At 37.3% G+C, this 24,426-nt stretch overlaps 1 protein-coding gene across 2 annotated transcripts in view; it reads right to left on the bottom strand.

The window, feature by feature from the left end:
• Positions 1-390: 390 nt before the first annotated feature.
• The window catches only part of PRKG1 (protein kinase cGMP-dependent 1), a 1,281,256-nt gene continuing 1,257,220 nt past the window's right edge, over positions 391-24,426 (bottom strand). For both annotated transcript variants that reach the window (XM_081245892.1, XM_081245891.1), the window contains exons 13-18: positions 15,275-15,416; positions 13,980-14,143; positions 8,085-8,207; positions 7,938-8,000; positions 6,651-6,717; positions 391-4,897 (exon numbers count right to left, since the gene is read on the bottom strand). In XM_081245892.1, the coding sequence (XP_081102018.1) occupies positions 4,799-4,897; positions 6,651-6,717; positions 7,938-8,000; positions 8,085-8,207; positions 13,980-14,143; positions 15,275-15,416 (658 nt within the window). In that variant the 3' untranslated portion in view covers positions 391-4,798. The remainder of the gene's footprint in view (positions 4,898-6,650; positions 6,718-7,937; positions 8,001-8,084; positions 8,208-13,979; positions 14,144-15,274; positions 15,417-24,426) is intronic.

Raw genomic sequence — 24,426 nt, 5'->3', positions numbered from 1 at the left:
AATTCCCTCTTAGCATGTCTTGTATTCTTGTATATTGCCTCTTTGACGGTGTGCCTAGTTCAGAGTTTGGCTAGGGGTAGCCCAAAAAGGAGTGAGTGGTAGTAGTGGTGATGGTGGTGGTGTGGTAGCTGCGTACAGAAAACTGCTAATTTTCAGGCTCGTGTGCCTCTTCACACTGGATGGCCTAATGTAACCCTGTTGAATTCTTTAAGCTGATTTGTTGGATTAGTTTTATATTAGATGATAACACATCATTTTATGATGGATACTTGGGTTATAAGTATTTTCTACATTGTTATAGTGACATTCTACAATAGCACTATATGGTATTTCAATTCTAATATATTAATTCTATCCTTGAATCTTGTTTGAAATTAAACATCAACTAAGTTCAAAAGTAATTATTTTTTTATTTCAACTCTATAAAGTATACAACAGGCACTCGGCAATTACAGCTGCAGGAAAAATACAGAGCAAATCAAAGCAGGTTAAGTTTATGAAAAAGTTTTTAATCTACATCAAAAGAGTGCAAGTGGTCAGTGACCATTTGATGACAGTTGTTGCATTCTGACTAACAAAGGACTCTTTCATGTAGAACGAATTGTAAGAGGACAATCAAATAACCATAGCTGTAAGAATACAAAAGAACTGAGCAGTTGTATAAACATCATACATTGAAATAAATTTGATAGATGACGCTTCAAGAAATGTCCCTTTACTTGGAAAGTCCAAACCTCTGAGTCACTGTCAAGGCCCCAGAGCTCTGTCTGGTGATGCAGGGGCAGATAAAAAGGAGGGCTAACAACTCACTTTCAATGTTTAGCTTTCTAGGTCTGTTGAAAACTTGCCTTATAAGTGATTTGCATATACAAGAACTCAGAGAAAGCATCCTGTTTTGTGGAGTGGTGCACCAAGGAACTTTTTCATCATTGGTTTCATGACGAGGCTTGGTTAGCAGTCATTTTCCAATCTTTCTTTTGAGTTGGACTGTTGTTAATGGAGTCTAAAAAATGAGATATTTTAGAACTTGACTGCACTAATTTTTTTTAACTGAATCTGCACAGCTTAGCAAAACAGGAATACCTGTATACAGACTGATAGTATGTCATATATTAATTTGACCTGCACATACATTTATACATTTCACAGAAATGACGCTGTATCTCATTAACAGATACACAGCTCTGGTACATTTAACAGAAATAAGAGAACAACTTCATCATTTCTGTAATTCATCAATATTATGTAATAAAGGCTTATAAATTGTTAGCAGAAAGAACTGTAAAACGCAGCAAGCTAAGAAAGGACAACATTTTGAGGTGTGTTTGTCTTCGTCATGCAGCATAACACCAAATTTGTTTTTTTAATAGGATGCCATGAATTTAAGGCACTTGCAACAATGCCAGATAGCCAGGTCATGTTCTAAACTATGGGACAGATGGATAAACAGTACAGTTGACATAATTTTCAATAATACTGACAATTATGACATTAATTCAAGTCTACTTGGACCTAAAAACATTATTCAGTACAAATTAAATGAAATAATAATGCTGTGAAACACTAAAAAAAGTTACATGTACCACAAAATATCACACAACAATACCTATTTACATAAATATTTGTCTGTGGTCCTATTGTGAAAGAAAACATTGTTATGGATAATGCACAAATCACCTCTACTGTATGAAATCAGTTCTAATATCCTTATTTTCAGTGTGGTAGCTGACTTCTTTAAATTTAAGTTCACCATCAGTTCAGTCTTTTAGAAATGAGACAAGAAAAATTCAGTAGTTGAATTTGTATATTATACATGTGTGATTCACATGCATATCCCATAATTTTAAGTAAAAGTTATGACTTGTAAAGAATATAATCAAAATAAATTTGTTTTAAATGCCACATGGATCTGATTCCTATATTAATAACAAAGAAGGTACAAACAAATATCATTCCTAGCAAATTTCCAGAAATCGCTTCCCCTAATGTATTCAATCTATGGTGTTACGTTGCTCCTTTCCTTGGCAGTTTTCAGTTTTCCTGTGAGTCAAGACACACAGAAAGCCCTTATTTCCCATACTTGAAGTATTAACAAGAAAGTCAGTTAACAAATCAAACAAGTTGGCGCTATTCTAACTTATCTGGATGTTCTTTAGTGGAAGAAAATATAGGGGGCATGAAAAATTCAGAAATAAAGTGAGATGTGCTTTTTATGAAGCTGACCATGAATTTTAGCCCTAGTGTCTTCATTAAGACAAGATTTAAATCCTTAAAATGCAATGTTGAAAATTAGATGAATGTTTTCTCTTAGTAATTCTTGAAAGATGTAGTTCACCTTTATTTTCTTGGTGATTGCTTTAGACATCCTAATGCAATGCCACAGGTGAAATGAACAAAGATGCAATAACAAGTGGGAGAAACGACCTACAGTTACATTATGCTGAATGCTGCTTCTTCATTCTGTACAGAACTTGTACATATTGGTTGTCTTAGACTTGAACCATAGTTCCAAATCCACAGTAAGTGCTCGTCTCTGGGGCTATTGGGATATTTAAAAAGTTGCAGGAGAAGATTTTCTTACTTAAAATGACTAGGTGAATTTAATATTCTAGCAAACCTTTAGCATGCCTACACCACTGTCTTTAAAAAAAAATCACTGAACATTGACTAATAACATTGAAATTATATTTTTAAAAGCCCAATTAAAAGCAATATTAAACTTCTGAAGTAGCATTCATAGCTGGATTTTAACTTGATATGTTTAATTTTATATTTTAAAATCTGTAGAAGAAGGTGAGTATTTTGAGGAATAGTTCGATTTTGAGAAATTGTGAGGGAAAAATCCGATAATACAAGAATAATAATAATACCTTAGGATCGAAATTTTCATTTAAATTTATTCTAATTTTATATAATACGCCCTTAATACTTTTATTCTCCAAATGTTTCTTAGATCTTTATATTTTGATAACATATCATATTCTAAAGTAGTCTTGGTATGAAAAATTCAAACAAAAATCATAATATATGCCTTCTTGGATACTATATAATCTCGGTGGACATATGTTTTGCAGAACTGTCTATATTTGATTGACTTTTTAAACACTCTACTGGAAAAGAGCAAACCTCTGTTTAATATGCCATGTTCATATACAGTTCCAAATCAGGATGACAGCTCATAAAATTATACATTTGTCTAAGGAGGTACAATGCTACTTGTCCAGGAAAAGCTCCAAATGGCTGTGCTACTTTTGACAGCTAATAATTGTCAACTGGCCTGCCAACAAAGGACTCAGTTTAAATTGCTGATTCTTTTCCCCATGTGAAAAAGCAAATCAATTCGATATTTAAAATTAGTCTTTCCTAGCTAGTCTGATATTTCAGAATTGTAGTATTTCTGTTCTATTTAGCTCCAATTTACTTTTAAGAAATCGGGTTCCTGTTTCTACTCCTTTCCTCCTTTCCCATGCTAATAGACTCATTGCCCATTGACAAAAAGGTAATCACACCTGACCAGGTTCTTGTCTTGTTCCCTGACCTCACATAGGTAAGGGTTCTCATCGGGTGAATCTTAATGATTTTGTGCTTGCTTTCTTTTCTTTTCTTGGTTCAGGCCTAAGACAAGAATCTAGTTCAAATATATTTTTAGTCACCTTTCTCCCTCAACCCTAGACTATGTTGTATAAGTGAAATCTGACAGAAATTTGGTTTGATAAATTTAGTGAAAATGCTTGATTCTCTGGCTACACATGTAATGATTAGAATTTGTGTTGTCTGTTTAGACACTGACATTTACAGATGAAAGATATACATAGCACCTATATATAGTTTTTATTTTTTTGGATGGATCTTAATCCCTCTCCAACCCACCCCACCCCACCCTACCCTAAGGGTTTATTTTTATAAAAGGGAATATTTTAAGCCTCAGTTTGAGGGTGTGTTAGATAAATAAAAACCAATTGGCTGCTAGTCATTTATTTCCAGGACCATCTTTAAGCACACTATTTTAAAAAATATGAAATGGTTTGTGAATTGCTTTTTTCCCACTCTGTCATGCCAATTTATCAAAAAGAAACAAATATCATGCATGTTGTGTTCTTCAGTCCTCTGTGAAAACACATATGTACCTGCTATGAGAGTTCTCAGCAGAATCCATAGCAGTTGTGCTTTTTATCATATCAATTTTTAAAATCTGTCAGAAAGGAAAGGTAACATTCAGTCTCGTCATCAGCACTGCTGGGAAAGAAAATCATGAAACTTCTAGCACTGGTTTGACATGAACTCTGTGACCAGCAGATGTGTGGTCCTCTTGTGTACGGTATTTACACCAGCTTGCAGTAATAGAGTCTACAACCCTCACTTGAAGAAAGGGAAGAGTCCAGCTTTTGTACCACAGTAATCTAATCTATATCGTACCCAATATATTATTTTTTGATCTTCTTGATAATTCTAGCACGGTACTGACTCTTTTTGAAGTGTTTCTTACAGTCTTTCAAATTATAATCAGAGCAAAGCAAGATCATTGCAACAGTAGGAAACATTTCTTTACTGGTGAAAGGCTTTGCTTCAGGACCACCATGTCAACTGCTATTTTTAGGTTCAAACAGAAAACATGTAAAGAGCACTATTGTCATCTAAGCAGTAAGTCCTAATGCCACTGTAGTTACTGGAGCAGCATCGATCAAAGGCATCATGGTGACCCCGAGCACTAATCTTCTCTCTTTCCTTCAGGTCTGCTGGCAGCTGTGTCTCAGAGAAAGCTGTCTTCAGCAAGGCAGAAGCAGGTAAGAGAAATACATTAGAAGTCTACGTCCCATCCTGAGTTGTCATCAGGTGGTGGTTCGTCATTGTCCTCAGGGAAACTGTCAAAATTGCTTGTGTCTGTGGGTGATGCAACCTGTGAACAAGAGAACGAACGGTAAAATTTTCTGATTTTTTTTAGGGGCCTTCCAAACTAGATTTTTAAAACATTCTTTATTCATTCTGTATTCAATGGCTATTTTTGGAATGTCTACCATGAGCAGGTTTGTCCTTTGTATTGGGGGTTACAGTGCTGAATACACTCTAGGAAAGAATAAATTGTGTGATTAAAACAAATAATTACAGCTGTAGATAATTATAAACTTTGGTTAGTGCTATGAAGAAAAAATACAAGGTGTCATGAGTAAAAAAGAGTGATTGTGGAAAGCCTCTTTGAAAAAGTATTAAACCTAATAATTAATGGTTTCCATAAAGAGGGTATATATAGCACATGCAAAGGTCCTGAGGTGAGAAAGAGAGAGCTCCATGCTATGAAGTATCTAAAAGAGGTCAACTTGGCTACTGTATAAAAGAGGAGGGGAGTGAAATGAGAAATAGGCAGAAGTCATCTTAAGGATTTTCATGTATTTATTCTAAGTATGATAAAAAGCCATTTCTAACCTTAAGCAAAAACTCTTACAAGTTTACTGGGCAAAGTCCAATCTGCAGAGCATGAGTAAAAGCAGTAAATTTCCCTTATATTCTATAATATTTAGAACCTCATATTCTATTTTATATACATATATATTTCCCCCATATAATTTAACACTACTGATTGCATAAAAGGAAACCCCTGGTAAATATAAGTTAGGATAATTTAGACTTAATATTTACCTCTTCAAGTTTCTTATACTGTTCTTGTTCTAAAAGTAAAACTTTATGAATGCAATTAGCATCTGTAAGTTGCTTTGTGAATAAACATAAATATTAGCATAGAAATAAATCTTAGAAGTAGGAAAAATATTTCTGTAGAAGTGATCCTAAATTAGTCCCAGAAAGTATATAAATGAAAGGCTCAGGACTGCAAAGCAGCCCTCTCCTCCTTAGTTAAGAGACATCACATTTTATTAGCTAGATATAGTATTGTATCTATAAATGGAGTCAATTGAAATCTATTTCAGGTTAACAGAGTGTAAACACTTAGTCTACTTAGTGGATTAGCAGTTTAACAAAACACCTGATGTGTTAAGAAAAGAGAATTTAAAAGAACACCAGTGTGCTTAGGAGTGCTATGTGGGCAGAGGAGGAGGAGCTATGTGGGGCATAAGTGAAACAATATTGGCCAGGAATTGAAAGCTGTTGAAACTGGTTGCTGGACTGTTGACCACACCCAACAGGAAACCAAAGGGCAGGGAATGTTTTGATGTGGTCCATTTGGGTTGGACTCTTGGAGACAGAGCATGGTGGAGAGTAAACTGAAATCATAAATAGAAGGTAACAATAGCAGATAATCCTAACTCACACCAAGTATACTCAAGTACACACTAAATTGTTAAGAACTTATTGCATCTTGTATAGAGAGAACACGTATGTGCAGAAATTTAAAACAGTGTACATAGTTTTGGTGGTAATTCATGAATATGACTAAATAAGGTTGTGAATATATTCTTGGGCAAAGATGTATAAAGGTTTTATATTATGGGGAAAAAAAGATTCATGATACTCTTCTGTCAATATTTAACACTGTTTTTAAGCTTGGATTTTAGAAGATGTCACTATTTTAATCTGGTATTTCTCCTATAGTTTATCTAATCTGATCATAGGATAAAAATGTAAAAATAGCAGACCTTTGATGACTGACAAACACCTTCATGTGTGTCACACTAGTACAAGCTGGAAAGTCTACTTACACTTGGTATTATAGGAGGTGTCAAGGTGCCTTTTCTTAAGCCTTCCCAATTAAAGCCCTCAAACCATCTAAGAAAGGAAAAGAAGTAGACAGTTAAAGACATTTTACCTCAGCTGAAGTCTTCGCATTGCAACCTATATATGATGTCCGTGACTGATGGAAAATAGGCAAACATTTTCAATTTAATTGCAGGTTTTTAAATGTTAGCTTATTAAATGGAATGCATATTTTAAAAAAATCTAATTGTCAAAATTTTAGATACCAATTAGAAAGCAACTCCTTTTTATTCTAGTAATTTCAGTCATAATGTCTCTAGGACCTTGTTCCTACACAATCATTATAACTTAATAAATGCCATAATATGCTGGGCCCTACAGGATATTTATTTTAAGAAGGTAGAATCAGGGCATGAAGTGTCAGGACAGAAAATTATCTTTCCATCTTTGTCACTGATTCAGTGGGCAGCCTCAGTTAATTAACCTGTTCACATCACTGTCTTGGTCTCTAAGTATCCCATTTTCTTTTTTTTGGTAGAATAAAGGTATTTTGTGTATGGCTTTTCTGTAGAAATGAGGGCCAAATATCACAAAAGGTTTTTTTGTTTTTGTCTTTGAAAGGTTTCATCATTCACAAATGCTTACACCAAATTCCTCGCAGGCCTTTTAGACATTCATAGGTATTTTGGTAAACACATTCCTCTTGGTAGATATGTGAATTTCCTGTGCATGTTACAGAAACAGACTAATAGGGAAAAACCAATATGGTCTTAGTTTAGCTTCAGATACATCCAGTCAACATGGATAAGGTCTGATATTTAAGATGCTACTATTGCTTGGAAAAAAATAGATGCTATGACAGAAAAAAGACCGTACTCTAACTAGGAAATGGTTGGAAAAATATATTTTAGGTTGAGTCAAGGAAATGAGGCATGATATATGGTGGAGTACTTTTGTTTTTAATATTCTGGTAGAGAATAGAATTCCAGGATTAAAAATATATATTTCTTCTTCATGCTCAAGAGGAAAAGTGCTAGTTAGTTTGAGTCAGGAAAAACTAAATTCAGTGAATCTGTTGTTTAGAATGTCAGAGGGTCAGATGTGTCTAAATAAAGTCCCAGAGATGCAACTCAAAAGGTCTTAAATAACAAGGCTAACTAGTCTACATGTCTCCTTGGATATTCCCATAGACTAATTGCATCAGTTATATACAACCACTAACTTAAAAACATCAGCCTGGGAAAATACTTTCTGAACTCTCAAACCTAAAGTTATAAAGAAAGAACACTTACTTGTGCTTTTGAATGTCTTTCACTCCATTTTTCAAATTCCCTAATCTTTCTGATGGATTATCCCTAAAAATAAAATAATAATTGTTAAGGAATCTAATTGTTCCCATATTATGATCCTTTAAAAAATAATGTGGTTGAAATGCTTACCTGCATAGTTTTTTAATTAAATTAGCAGCATTTTTGGCAATCTTCTTTGGAAATTCTATCATGTCAATCCCCCTCAATATGACGTTATAGGTTTTCATAGGATCTGGGCCTGAGAAAGGTGGGCTGCAAGAATGAGAGACATGAAAAGAGATAGTACTTGGTTTTCTAAAAAAGAACACTTATTGTTATAACTCCACAAATGACAATTCTTATTTGGGGACATATATTAATAGTGATAGTGAAATGAAACTTGATTAATGGCAAAACAGTGTGGAAATGTTTCCAAGCAAATCGTTTAGCAAAACCCATAAATGGGTCAAGTTTGTCCACTGTTCCCCTCATTTCAGTGCAGGTGACTAACCCTTCTTGCTGTCCTTAGTCATTCAGGAAACCTCTCCTACTTTTGGCCCTTTCTCACACTTATCAGCTCACTGATTACACTTGGGATGAAGTCCAACATCATTAGAATGGGCTACAAGAACCTCACTGATATGACCCCCATCTCATGCCATTACCACGCTCACTCACTGGGATCCAGGCAGACCAGTCTTTCTCTGCTCCTCTGAAGTACCCAGCACTCTCCCACCTCAGGGCACTGTTTATTTTGCCTGAAAGGTACTTCCCAGGCCTCCTGGCTAATGCCTAACTTACTAAGTGTTATGCTGCTTACTCAAAAAGGCCTGCTCTGATCACCCAAAGGTAACGGATCATATAACCATTATCAACCAACAAACATAATGTAATAATCTAATCAATCTAATACTGGAATTTAAACTTTAGTCTAAATTAGATTCACCTGTTATACTCTTATAGAACGCTTTATGCCACTTACTATACTTTGTAACTACTTCATTTTGATGAGTATTTGTTTTATGTCTGTCTTCCCTTCCAGTCCCTGCTGGTATTCCCAGAGTCTGGTGGAATGCCTAACACATAGTAAGTGGTCAGTAAATATTTGTTGAACTAATGCTTCTACAGAACAGCACTCTTCCTATCCTTTTCTCCCTCTTTATCCGTCCTCAGTAGATAACCTAACGCAAGACATCCTCTTTGTGATACCCAATCCCTCATAAGCCAGATCTGTTGGGTTATTTACCTATCTACCTTTGGACTGTGGCTTTGTGTCAGGCTCAGGGAATACAGATGTGACTAAAGTCAGCTCCTTCCATCAACTTTCCCACAGTTCAGAAGGGAGGTTATGATGTGCCTTGACAGCTGATTTCTTTGGAATTAATTATTCTCCAAATATAGGGTTCATTCACGTTTTTTGGGGGAAGACGTTTTCTGGATTATTTTTTGTCTATCCATAAAATAGCAGTTCAAATATTCCTTATATTGAGAAAGAATATTTCCTTCTATTGAGAAAGTTGAAAACAATGAATTGCTTAAAAAGGGCTGTGGCTGTGATAGGATCTGCATTAAGGTTTTGTCCCTATTTTCTGTAACAAGTACTTTCTATTTACTTTGTCATTAACTGTCACCTGTCACATTAAACCACTTTTTATAATGTATTAACATCCAGTTCTATTTAGTATTCTTAGAATTTAAGAATTTTCTCTTTACATAATGTTATGATTGAATATTTTCTCTACTCTCAAGTTAACTTGCCAGTTTTTATTTTCACTTTAAACATGAAGAACCACCACATCTTGGATTTTCTTGTTATCAACTTAATGTTGGTTCTAATTTATATTTTTGCATTGATTTTTGTTCTTTCTAACATAATTTTATTAAGTGACTTCTGTGGTTTTTGCAAGCCATGCATGTTCTGTCCAAGATATTCAGGCAATATGTGAAACATATAAAGTAGAAGAAAGTAAAGTAAAAACCAACACCACTAAATAATTGACATTTGATGAATATAAATTTCATACATTTCTCTATGTAGATGGAGAGACACAGGATTATGATATACATGCTTTTCAAAATAAAGTATTCAATTTAATTTCACTTGAAGTTAAGCTGAGGCTAAAACTGAAAAAAAATGCTAAATTTCAATATGTGCTTCTTCACCAACAACATTAAAAAATGTTTTTGCCCAGAAATATACCCATGCACCTCTGGTCAATTAGTCTACAACAAAGGAGGTGAGAAAAGACAGTCTCTTCAATAAGTGGTGCTGGGAAAACTGGACAGCTACATGTAAAAGAACGAAATTAGAACACTCCCTAACACAAAAACTCAAAATGGATCAAAGACCTAAATATAAGGCTGATACTATAAAACTCCTAGAGGAAAACATAGGAAGAACACTCTTTGACATAAATCACAGCAATCTTTTTGGATCCACCTCCTAGAAATTAAAAACAAAAATAAACAAATGGGACCTAATTAAAAGCTTTTGCAAAGGGAAACCATAAACAAAATGAAAAGACAACCCACAGAATGGGAGAAAATATTTGCAAATGAAGCAACCACCAAGGGATTACTATCAAAAAAAAAAAAAAACCAATCAAAAAGTGGGTGGAAGACCTACATAGACATTTCTCCAAAAAAGATATACAGATGGCCAAAAAGCACATGAAAAGATGCTCAACATCACTAATTATCAGAGAAATGCAAATCAAAACTACAGTGAGGTGTCACCTCCCCTGGTCAGAATGGCCATCATGAAGAAGTCTACAGACAATAAGTGCTGGAGAGGGTGGGGAGAAAAAGGAACCCTCCCTGCACTGTTGGTGGGAATGTAAATCGGTGCAGCCACTATGGAGAACAGTGTGGAGGTTCCTTAAAAAACTAAAAATAGAATTACCATATAACCCAGCAATCCCATTCCTGGGCATACACATCTGGAGAAAAACATGATACACACACCCCAATGTTCACAGCAGCACTGTTTACAATAGGCAAGACATGGAAGCAACCTTAATGTCCATCAGTGAAGGAGTGGATAAAGAAGGTGTGGTACATATATACAGTAGAATATTACTCAGCCATAAAAAAGAATGAAATAATGCCATCTGCAGCAACATGGATGGACCTAGAGATTATCACACTAAGTGAAGTAAGCCAGAGAAAGACAAATATCATATATCACTCATATGTGGAATCTAATTTTAAAAAAGCAAATGAACTTATTTACAAAACAGAAGCAGTTACAGATATCAAAAACTGATGGTTACCAAAGGGGAAACGTAGCAGGGAGGGATGAATACACACACGCTACTATACATAAGATAGATTAACCAACAAGGACCTACTGTATAGCACAGGGAACTCTACTCAATATTCTGTAATAACCTATATGAGAAAAGAATCTAAAGAATATCTGTATGTATAACTGAATCACTTTGCTGTACACCTGAAACTGATGCACAACACTGTAAATCAACTATAGTCCAATAAATTTTAAAGAAAAAATATTTTAAACACTTTGAACTTGGAGTTTTCTTTTTTATAACGACATAATTCAATTGTAAAAAATACTGAAGATTCCTAATTGTGAATTATGAGAAATAAGTATTCCTATAGTCATTCCTACCTTCTCTCTCCCACCTTAACTTTTAAAACTGCCAAAGACTATAACATTTCCATTCTGCTCAATAACCAAATCTACTTTGAGTCATCTCTTAGTTGACTTGGTCATACAGTAGTGTTTCTAAGAAAGCCCTGGGGTACACACTTTATATGTTGTCTTTATATTTTAAGAATAACTTAATTTCGTATAAATTAGTTGAGTTGTACTCTGTCTCTCTCAGAACTATGTAGTTCTTAATATTCTATCTTTTGGCATTAAAGATGCTATTGAGAAAGTTGAGGCCAACTTGAATTCTAATCCTCACTCCCATCATCATATATGACATGCTTTTGTAGCTTAGAGACTATATGATTATTCCTTATCATTGAAGCTAGGAAATTGCACTAGGACACATGGTGGTGTTATGACTCTGTTTCCCCATGGTCACTGTTGATCAAAATGATCCACTGAGACCATCTGTGACTGGTCTATGTCATGAATTTTCTATCATGTAATTGAGTATGTTTTGTATCCCACTTGTAATTGTCTCTTCATATACATAGTTGTTTTTCCTATTTCTTGGACTTCTGTATCTTCTTTCTGTAATAATTTCAATATCCTTTTTTCTTTTTTCCTAAGGTCTATCTACTGTCTCCCTGGCTGGGTTTTTAATTGCTATTATTCTATTTTTCTGTTGCTTATAATATGATTTTCAGCTTTGTACTGTTCTTGAGCCCTGCAAGTTTACTACTTTTCATCTATGAACATTTACAGACATCTGTGAAGTTACTATTTTAGAGATCATGCTTTCAACAGCTGCAAAGAAATTCTAGATAACAGTTTGAACTCTTCCCATGTTTCTCTGAATCATTCCTCCTGTGGTATTTAGCTGCCTTTGCCTATGTATCTTTCATCTAAAATTAACAGAAAACACCAACGAGGTTTATTAATTTGAAGTCAACATAAGAGTTTCGTTTCATGAGTAATGGTGTAAAATGCCCACAAGTGGGCTTCCCTGGTGGCACAGTGGTTGAGAGCCCACCTGCCAGTGCAGGGGACACGAGTTCGAGCCCTGATCTGGGAAGATCCCACATGCTGCTGCGGAGTGGCTAAGCCCGTGCGCCACAACTACTGAAGCCCATGAGCCTAGAGCCTGTGCTCCGCAACAGGAGAGGCCACTGTAATGAGAAGACTGTGCACCACAACAAAGAGCCCCCGCTCTCTGCAACTAGAGAAAGCCCGTGTGCAGCAACGAAGACTCAAATGCAGCCAAAAATAAATAAATAAATAAATAAAATTAAAAATGTCCACAAGTGAAATAAAAACCACCACATAACTGTTCCTGGCAATGGTAGTACTAGTAGTAGGTGTTAGCATCAATGGAGTGCTTCCTAGATTCACTGAATCCTCACAAATAACCATGAGACTAAAAGTCCCATCTTCCTCTCATTTTCACTGTAGCTACTTAGTTCTCTTAAGTAATTCTTTCACATTCCACTGCATGCTTCTTCTTAGATCTGAATTATGGCAATTATCTTCAAACTAGCCACCCCATCCCTCTTCCAATTTGCTCTACCCATTACTGCCAGCTTGTTTTCCTTAAATACCACCACACATGTCACTCCTTTATCAGAAAATCCTCCATGAGTCCCTCTCTCGATGGAGTCCAAACACTGAGGTACAGCAATCATGATTCTTGAAAGATGACTCTTTTGGATCTCCTGTCATTTCTTAACATGAACCTTTTTCATGTCTTTGCCCACTGCTCCCCCTCTATTTAAGCCCTGCCTTTCTGCCTGGAGTGAACTTTGCTGTCTATATTCTTCCTGCAAGGCCCAGCTAGTCCTACATTCTTCAAAAGCCTCCCTGGACAAATTTAACCTTCTTCTGAACTCTTCAGTTCATAATGACCCTCTTAATTATTGTCCTGAGCACAGGGCTTGGTGGCGTATTTGTTCCTCTTTTCCTTGAGTTCATAGTCCGTTTTATACCTGGTCGTATCCACAGTACCTTTTTTAGTTGTTGATGACTACAATATCATTACACAACAGATCTGCAAAGCATTTACATTTCATTTAGATATAACAATTGCTAACAGGTTCTCTTATTTCTATAAATAGTTGACTATATTTTTATATGACTTTCATCTTCCTTGCTGGCTAAATGACTAGGCTCAGAGATCTCAAAGAAAGACACTAGATGATTCCACATTCACATATGTATAAATAATGAGAGTTGATGTTGGGTTTGTTCCCCTCATCTGACCCATTTTAGTTTTTACTTTATGAATTCCTGGTTATCTGCATAACTAATTAAAAAGTGTGGTAACAAGATCTGGTGAAAGTACTTTAAGATGGTCTCGTCAGAGTGACAAAGACAGGAGTGTGTAGCTGTTTGCTGGTCTATTTTTATCAGCAGTTCTCTATCAATGTCCATACCTGCCAGTCAGAAGTTCATACATTAGGATTCCCAGTGACCAATAGTCGGCTGAAATGTCATGGCCTTTGTTCAGGATGATCTCTGGGGCTACATACTCTGGAGTCCCACAAAAAGTCCATGTTTTCTTTCCAAATCCTATTTTCTTTGCGAAGCCAAAATCAACCTTACAAAGAGAGAAAAAACAAGATATTCCAAGCCACTTTTGATTAAGCTTAAAAGCAAAAAGTTACTTTGTTGAAGTATGCTGATGATAATAATAAAATAAAAACAGATTCGAACTATTGTAGTCCTGTCTTCTAAAAGAAGTCCTCTGTATATTTCAAACAAACAAAGCCTCCCTGCTCAAGCTCAGTTTCAAAAGGAAAAGTTGAAACCTTAACATAGGATAAAATTCACATCATCGAAAATAAAGGCAAACTTTTCTTTATGGAAATACTTTCCATTTTTCCTTCTTTTATGCCAGTGGAGGTTGGGGTATAAACAAATAATTTCTCCTTTACTCAGGCATATTTTCCAGATATCTGCTGGACTTAATGAAGTTGACAATTCATTTAGTTTTAATTGAGAAGCCATTTTTATTGTTGAAGAAGCTGAGTTACAAAGCTATGGGACCAATAACGCTGTCCTTGGAAAACAAAGAGATAAAATTGAAACGTATTCTTCATTTTTCTAGAAAACTTTTGAAGCAGGAGCCTCAAATGCAGAAAAACACTTTTTTTTCTAAAACAACTGGTTGAGAATACAAATAATTAACTACCATTGATGTGATTTCTTTGAAAATCTTAGGTTGAATAAAAATTCCAAAAATTTAAAAATCAGACACTGAAAGATCCAAAGTCTACAAAAGTTACACATTTTAAAATAAGAGAACTTCCCTTCTACTGTAAATCTTTAGAGCTCTTGGCCAATTTTATTATTACTAATATTATTACTAACATGGCCTGGATAACATTGCCAGCAAGCTCTTTTTTTCCATTAGCATTACAGTATTCTTAAATCTAAGATAATGATTCATGGTTCTCCACATATGACCTATTCCCGTTGGATGGCAGAAACCCAGCTAGACATAGGACTTCTACAAAGCTTTTCTGGGTCTACAAACACATGCAAGCAAGCGCGAGCCTATTTAAGCATGTTTTGCCAGCATATTATTAATTCAAACCTTGCCAATTTAATTTCTCATAACCTTTACATAACTTGAAAGAATAGTTAGTTGAAAACAGTAACGCTACAGGCTGTTCATTAGCCAGTATTTTAAAGTGCAGGGCAGAAACCATGTGTGAAACACACTGACCAATTTGGCGTAACCTCGGTGGTCTAGGATGAGATTTTCTGGCTTGAGGTCCCTGTAAATGATTCCTTTGGAATGCAGATAGGCAAAAGCTTCTACCACACATGCTGTGTAAAATCTGGTTGTAGAATCTTCAAATGAACCTCTGAGACACAGAAAATGGAATAAAAAGTAGGCAAGAAATTAGTTTGTCTAATAAGGGTCAGTTTCTTATGTCACTATATTCCTACGCCAGAATGTGACCCCAGAGACCAGTGTCCTAGTCGCCAAATGTCATAGGGCTACCTTTGCATACTGGGTTTTTAAAAGCATCTGAGGGCTAAGTCAAGGAATTCTTTGCCCTTATGAGTAGGATGGTTAAATCTAACTTCCTGAATATACTGAAGAGGAGGTCAACCACATACCACGTTTCATGTACTTCGTGGATTTCTCACAACAGCCCACTCCAGTGTTAAAAGGCAGAGTTACAGAGGTGGGCAGAAGAGAGGCAAATCCTATTTTAGACCTCGTCTAGCAAGGGGTGTTTTTTAAAGAAGGGTTTATGAGTTTAGTCATATTTATTCTTAGTTTGTTTTTTTAATCTTTCTAAATAATAGAGATGTGGCTCATGAGTGTGAATAAAAGTTAATGTTTTCAAAGAACCACTTTGGAAATGAGTTACAATGCTACTGATAACAGATCGCAATCTAAGTATTCTGTCTGAAACTTGTCAGCAAGAAAAATAATTATTTCCTATGCTACTGCCTTCTTATTACAAGGAAAAGATGGAGCTAAAAGATAAGAAGGAAAAAGGTAATTGGAAGGGAATGTTTATTAAACTTGATTGTGATGTTTAGCAAGAAAGCTTTTTGTCTCTCTGTACATGTATGTGTGCATGTGTGTGTGTTTATTTAATGAAATAACAGTAAAGGAAAAAACCTTGGCATCTAAGGTTGACTCCTTAGTTCTAGGGCAGAACCTTTATACTTTACCTGTTTTTTTTTCCCCCATGGAATCCCTTAGAAAGATAAACTGCTTTTTTTTTTCTCCCTCTTCTTTCCCAAGTAGTAGTAAATGCAATTAAATAATTTCATGAAAATTCAAGAACATTAGTATGAACATCAGCTCTTGAGTTGGCTAAGATGTAACAGGACAGCAAGCACTCAGGTGGTTTTGGGGAACATGCAGCAAAGCAGAGGCCCAGAGCTTGCTTTCATGAGAGTCACTGATACCAGTTTGCATCTTGCTCACATTTGCTTCTTTTTCAATATTGAGAAATAAATTCTAACAAACCGAAAAGTAGGATACGGCTGCTATCTTGCAAAATTTATCAGTGGATCTAAGGCTAAAGCAGCCATCTTTCAGGTCATGTTTTAGAAATAGGCAGTGTCTTCCAGAAACGTATAGTCTTCATTTTAACTACTAATGTCCCCTGAGTTGTCACTGAAATAATTAGCTCTTCCCAAAGGGAATATCCTTCTTTTGAAATACAATTCAGGGCATGATGATATCTACTCCTCTAGATACTAGAGTCTTAACTGTAATCACTAAGTTTCTAGTGTCTCTCTTCAACAATATCTGGATGGAACAATTGTGAATTTATAAGGACAAGAAAAAGTTTGAGAAGAATTGCATCTATATTAGGAAATGAATGGTATATATTATGCTGCAATTGTTTTCTGACTTGGAGCTATCTTTGCAGAACCAACACTATATAATCCTGTGTATTGGGAAAGGGATTAGAATAGTACCTTAAAGGTCCTTTCATCTTTGTCTTTAATTAAGTATGATTGTCTATCAAGAGCAGCATATTTCTTTGAGAGATCATTTGCCTGAAATAGTAAGCATCCATGTGTAGATAATTAATGAGAAACTTTATACTGAGTGCTGTATATGACTTCAATCCCTTCTCAATGGAGAGCACTGCAAAGCAAAACAATCTAAACAAAACAGTACATGGAATAGAGCTGTGTCTTTTTTCACATTACATGCCTTGTTTTAATACGAAAATTGATTACTTCCTTGTATCAGGACTGTCTAATTGCAATATGGGTGGGCCTTTTCAAAAGTCTACAATTCTTGCTTCCTGTTAGAAGAAGAGTTATTTCTGCAGTTGTGATGCTGGGCAACAGATCTGTTTCCCTTAATATTCAGTTGTTAATAAAATGGAACCAAATGGACAAATGCATTGTTTCTGTAAAGAGAGTACACACTTAATGAGAGATCAATTTCTCATGACATCTCTGAATGGTATTCATATTTATATTCTGAACAAGCTGATCATTAGCAGAAAGACAAAAAAAAACCCTAATACAAACTCAAATTCATCAGAGGAGGCAGTAGGTTACGAATGTGGACTCTGAATGAAGCAAAATCCTGGGCTCAAATCTGGCCTCCACTTACTGTTTAATCTTGAGTAACTAACTGTACCTCTCCAGGTCTTAGTGTTGTCATGTGCAAAATCAGGCTAATAACAGAAACTCTCTCTTTGGGTGGTTGTGAGGATACAAAGAATTTGAGGCGTGTATTAGAATAAGTGCCTGGCACACATCTGGTACTCAGTAAGTAGTAGCCATTATTATTGAGCTCCAAAAAACTCTTCTTTAGCGCCTCCAGTGTCTTAATCTAGGAAAAGTGACTGATATAGGACAGTCTTTTGGGGATGAGAGTTCGCAACTCTATCACTACTACTGAAATATTGGATTGGCCAAAATGTTCGTTCGGGTTTTTCCGTTACCTGAACGAACTTTTGGGCCAACCCAATATTTGCTGCTTCTCACTGCAAAGGCTAATTGCCGTGAGTCAGCTCTGAAGCGTTTTCTGCTAATCTCTGTTCTTTTCATTTTCTCCATGCTTCTCACAAGTGTACAGGTGAAAATTATCCTTATATTGCTTACCAATCAAAACCCTCCTTTTTTTTTTTCAGTCGGAGCGCAGGGAGAGGACTGGGGCTGGCGGCAGGAAGAGAGCCTGAAGGGGTTAGTGCACCACGGCTAGCCCGGAGGGAGTCCGGGGAAAGGGTCTGGAGCTGCCGAAGAGGCAAGAGACTTTTTTCCCTTTTGTTTCCTGGTGCGCGAGGAGAGGGCATTAAGAGGGCTGCTTGGGGAGGCGCCGGAGACAGGCGCGAGCCGCGGGTAAGCCGCAGACCTCGGAGACGGGCGTGGGACGCTGGGGCTGCCGCCGCCGCCGCCGCGAGGCCTGTGTGCGAGTGCAGGTCACTGTCCGCCCCGCCTTCTGGGGGGCCTGTGCACCCCGCCACTGCCGGGGTCCCGGGACCCGGGGACGGCTTTCCCGGGAAAGCGCACAGAGCGCCACGGGCTGCTGCAACGTCACGCCGGCCTCTGCCGCCGCAGGCCCGCCCCACACTGCGCGCCCCTCCCTCCCCTCTGCCTGAGTGAGCTAGAGCCCCCGAATCAGCGGCTCCTTTAAACCCGTCCTATCTGAGCGAAGAACGGACGCCCTCCGGCGACCTACGCGCAGAGGCGGGGCCCGGTCCAAGGCTGAGACCCGGGAGCTGTGAGAGCAGAGAAGAGACAGGGAAATCTCTCTGTGCAGCCTCGGAGGCAGCGGATTAAAGCTCCACGGTCCATTTGATGTGCCCTGCGTCTGTGGAGTGCATGAATGGACAGCGAATCATCCCAAATTGAGGAAGTGGACTTTGAGGACAAGATTTAAGACTTTCCCCCCTTTTCCTCTTTTTACAACGGATTATCCCAAATTAAGGAGGTGGACTTAGAGAGCAAGATTTCAGACTTCTCGCCCTTTTCCTCTTTTAACAACGAATTATCCCAAATTGAGGAGGTGGACTTGGAGAGCAAGATTTTTGATTTTTCCCCCTGCTCTCTTTTTGTGAATGTGTATGTGTAATCTTCTGTGTAAGATTCTCTCTGTACAGCTTTGCTTCCACCATATGTCCCAGGGTTCTATCGGTCCGTTTTTTTCCAATAATTACTTTTTAATTTTAATAACGCTACTATATTTCATACTTTATTCTATTTTACTTTACCTGCTCTTTCTTTTTTTCCTACCTTCCCTTCCTTCCTCCCTCCCTCCGCTCCTCCTTTCCTTCTTTTTCTTTCCTCCCTCCCTCCCTCTTCTTTCCACTTTCTTTTTCTTTCCTTCCTCCCACCTTTCTTTCTTTCCTCCCTCCCTCCCTTCTTCCATTCACTCTTCCTTTTGCTTTCATTCCTCCCTCCCTTCTTTCTTTCCATCCTCCCTCCCTCCCTCCTTTCTTTCTTTCTTCCTTCCTTCCTTTCTTCCCCTCTTTCTTTCTTCTACTAATTCTTTCTTTCTACTTTTTCTCCCTGTTATTCTGAGCCGGGTGGATGAAAGGCTCTTGGTGCTGCAGCCAGGAGTCAGTGCTGTGCCTCTGAAGTGGGAGAGCCAACTTCAGGACACGGGTCCACAAGAGACCTCCCAGCTCCACATAATATCAAGCAGCGAACATCTCCCAGAGATCTCCATCTCAACACCAGCACCCAGCTTCAGTCAACGACCAGCAACCTACAGTGCTGGTCACCCTATGCCAAGCAACTAGCAAGGCAGGAACACAACCCCACCCATTAGCAGAGAGGCTACCTAAAAACATAATAAGGCCATAGGCACCCCAAAACACACCACCAGACGTGGACCTGTCCACCAGAAAGACAAGATCGAGCCTCAACCACCAGAACACAGGCATTAGTCCCCCCCACCAGGAAGCCTACAAAACCTACTGAAACAACCTTAGCCACTGGGGACAGACACCAAAAACAACGGGAACTACGAATCTGCAGCCTGCAAAAAGGAGACCCCAAACACAGTAACATAAGCAAAATGAGAAGACAGAAAAACACACAGCAGGTGAAGGAGCAAGATAAACACCTACCAGACCTAACAAATGAAGAGGTAATAGGCAGTCTACCTGAAAAAGAACTCAGAATAATGATAGTAAAGCTGATCCAAGATTCTATTTCCAAGATCCATAATCTTGGAAATAGAATAGACAAAATGCAAGAAACAGTTAACAAGGACCTAGAAGAACTAAAGATGAATCAAGCATCGATTAAAAACACAGTAAATGAAATGAAAAATGCTCTCGATGGGATCAACAGCAGAATAACTGAGGCAGAAGAACGGATAAGAGAGGTGGAAGATAAAATAGTGGAAATAACTGCTGCAGAGCAAAATAAAGAAAAAAGAATGAAAAGAACAGAGGACAGTCTCAGAGACCTCTGGGACAACATTAAACACACCAACATTCGAATTATAGGGGTTCCAGAAGAAGAAGAGAAAAAGAAAGGGACTGAGAAAATATTTGAAGAGATTAGAGTTGAAAACTTCCCTAATATGGGAAAGGAAATAGTTAATAAAGTCCAGGAGGCACAGAGAGTCCCATACAGAATAAATCCAAGGAGAAATACGCCAAGACACATATTAATCAAACTGTCAAAAATTAAACACAAAGAAACCATATTAAAAGCAGCAAGGGGGCTTCCCTGGTGGCGCAGTGGTTGAGAGTCTGCCTGCTAATGCAGGGGACACGGGTTCGAGCCCTGGTCTGGGAGGATCCCACATGCCACGGAGCAACTAGGCCCGTGAGCCACAGCTACTAAGCCTGCGCGTCTGGAGCCTGTGCTCCGCAACAAGAGAGGCCGCGATAGTGAAAGGCCCGCACACCGCGATGAAGAGTGGCCCCCGCTTGCCACAACTAGAGAAAGCCCTCGCACAGAAACGAAGACCCAACACAGCAAAAATAAATAAATAAATTACTAAAAAAAAAAAAAAAAAAGCAGCAAAGGTAAAACAAAAAATAACACACAAGGGAATCCCCATCAGGTTAACAGCTGATCTCTCATCAGAAACTCTACAAGCCAGAAGGGAGTGGCAGGACATAATTAAAGTGATGAAGGAGAGAAACCTGCAACCAAGATTACTCTACCCAGCAAGGATCTCATTCAGATTTGATGGAGAAATTAAAACCTTTACAGACAAGCAAAAGCTGAGAGAGTTCAGCACCACCAAACCAGCTTTACAACAAATGCTAAAGTAACTTCTCTAGGCAAGAAACACAACAGAAGGAATATACCTACAATAACGAACCCAAAGCAATTAAGGAAATGGGAATAGGAACATACATATCAATAATTACCTTAAATGTAAATGGACTAAATGCTCCCACCAAAAGACACACAGTGGCTGAATGGATACAAAAACAAGACCCATCTATATGCTGTCTACAAGAGACCCACTTCAGACCTAGAGACACATACAGATTGAAAGTAAGGGGATGGAAAAAGATATTCCATGCAAATGGAAATCAAAAGAAAGCTGGAGTAGCAATTCTTATATCAGACAAAATAGACTTTAAAATAAAGACTATTAGAAGAGACAAAGAAGGACACTACATAACAATAAAGGGATCGATCCAAGAAGAAGATATAAAAATTGTAAATATTTATGCACCCAACATAGGAGCACCTCAATACATAAGGCAAATACAGCCATAAAGGGGAAATCGACAGTAACACAATCATAGTAGGGGACTTTAACACCCCACTTTCACCAATGGACAGATCATCCAAAATGAAAATAAATAAGGAAACACAAGCTTTAAATGATACATTAAACAAGATGGACTTAATTGATATTTATAGGACATTCCATCCAAAAACAACAGAATACACATTTTTCTCAAGCGCTCATGGAACATTCTCCAGGATAGATCATATCTTGGGTCACAAATCAAGCCTTGGTAAATTTAAGAAAATTGAAATTGTATCAAGTATCTTTTCCGACCACAATGCTATGAGACTAGACATCAATTACAGGAAAAGATCTGTAAAAAATACAAACACATGGAGGCTAAACAATACACTACTCAATAACGAAGTGATCACTGAAGAACTCAAAGAGGAAATTAAAAAATACCTAGAAACAAATGACAATGGAGACACGACGACCCAAAACCTATGGGACGCAGCAAAAGCAGTTCTAAGAGGGAAGTTTATAGCAATACAATCCCACCATAAGAAACAGGAAACATCTCGAATAAACAACCTAACCTTGCACCTAAAGCAATTAGAGAAAGAAGAACAAAAACCCCCCAAAGTTAGCAGAAGGAAAGAAATCATAAAGATCAGATCAGAAATAAATGAAAAAGAAATGAAGGAAACGATAGCAAAGATCAACCAAACTAAAAGCTGGTTCTTTGAGAAGATAAACAAAATTGACAAACCATTAGCCAGACTCATCAAGAAAAGAAGGGAGAAGACTCAAATCAATAAAATTAGAAATGAAAAAGGAGAAGTAACAACTGACACTGCAGGAATACCAAAGATCATGAGAGATTACTATAAGCAACTCTATGCCAATAAAATAGACAACCTGGAAGAAATGGACAAATTCTTAGAAATGCACAACCTGCCAAGACTGAATCAGGAAAAAATAGAAAATATGAATAGACCAATCACAAGCACTGAAATTGAAACTGATTAAAAATCTTCCATCAAACAAAAGCCCAGGACCAGATGGCTTCACAGGCGAATTCTATCAAACATTTAGAGAAGAGCTAACACCCATCCTTCTCAAACTCTTCCGAAGAATATCAGAGGAAGGAACACTCCCAAACTCATTCTACGAGGCCACCATCACCTTGATACCAAAACCAGGCAAGGATGTCACAAAGAAAGAAAACTATAGGCCAATATCACTGATGAACATAGATGCAAAAATCCTCAACAAAATACTAGCAAACAGAATCCAACAGCACATTAAAAGGATCATACACCATGATCAAGTGGGGTTTATTCCAGGAATGCAAGCATTCTTCAATATACACAAATAAATCAATATGATACACCATATTAACAAGTTGAAGGAGAAAAACCATATGATCATCTCAATAGATGCAGAGAAAGCTTTCGACAAAATTCAACACCCATTTATGATAAAAACCCTGCAGAAAGTAGGCATAGAGGGAACTTTCCTCAACATAATAAATGCCATATATGACAAACCCACAGCCAACATCATCCTCAATGGTGAAAAACTGAAACCATGTCCACTAAGATCAGGAACAAGACAAGGCTGCCCACTCTCACCACTCTTATTCAACCTAGTTTTGGAAGTTTTAGCCACAGCAATCAGAGAAGAAAAGGAAATAAAAGGAATCCAAATTGGAAAAGAAGAAGTAAAGCTGTCACTGTTTGCAGATGACATGATACTATACATAGAGAATCCTAAAGATGCTACCGAAAAACTACTAGAGCTAATCAATGAATTTGGTAAAGTAGCAGGATACAAAATTAATGTACAGAAATCTCTGGCATTCCTGTACACTAATGATGAAAAATCTGAAAATGAAATCAAGAAAACACTCCCATTTACAATTGCAACAAAAAGAATAAAATATCTAGGAATAAACCTACCTAAGGAGACAAAAGACCTGTATGCAGAAAATTATAAGACACTGATGAAAGAAATTAAAGATGATATAAATAGATGGAGAGATATACCATGCTCCTGAATTGGAAGAATCAATATTGTGAAAATGACTCTACTACCCAAAGCAATCTACAGATTCAATGCAATCCCTATCAAACTACCACTGGCATTTTTCACAGAACTAGAACAAAAAATTTCAAAATTTGTTTGGAAAAACAAAAGACGCCGAATAGCCAAAGCAATCTTGAGAACGAAAAACAGAGCTGGAGGAATCAGGCTCCCTGATTTCAGACTATACTACAAAGCTACAGTAATTAAGACAGTGTGGTACTGGCATAAAAATAGAAAGATAGATCAGTGGATCAGGATAGAAAGCCCAGAGATAAACCCACGCACATATGGCCAACTTATCTTTGATAAAGGAGGCAGGAATGTACAGTGGAGAAAGGACAGCCTCTTCAATAAGTGGTGCTGGGAAAACTGGACAGGGACATGTAAAAGTTTGAGATTAGATCATTCCCTAACACCATACACAAAAATAAGCTCAAAATGGATTAAAGACCTAAATGTAAGGCCAGAAACTATCAAACTCTTAGAGGAAAACATAGGTAGAACACTCTATGACATAAATCACAGCAAGATCCTTTTGGACCCACCTCCTAGAGAAATGGAAATAAAAACAAAGATAAGCAAATGGGACCTAATGAAACTTCAAAGCTTTTGCACAGCAAAGGAAACCATAAACAAGACCA

The sequence above is a fragment of the Mesoplodon bidens genome, assembly GCF_964165515.1.
Source record: "Mesoplodon bidens genome assembly, chromosome: 1".
Lineage (NCBI taxonomy): Eukaryota > Metazoa > Chordata > Mammalia > Artiodactyla > Ziphiidae > Mesoplodon > Mesoplodon bidens.
The sequence above is the reverse complement of the archived record's forward strand: the minus strand, read 5'-3'. Positions and strand labels throughout refer to the sequence as shown.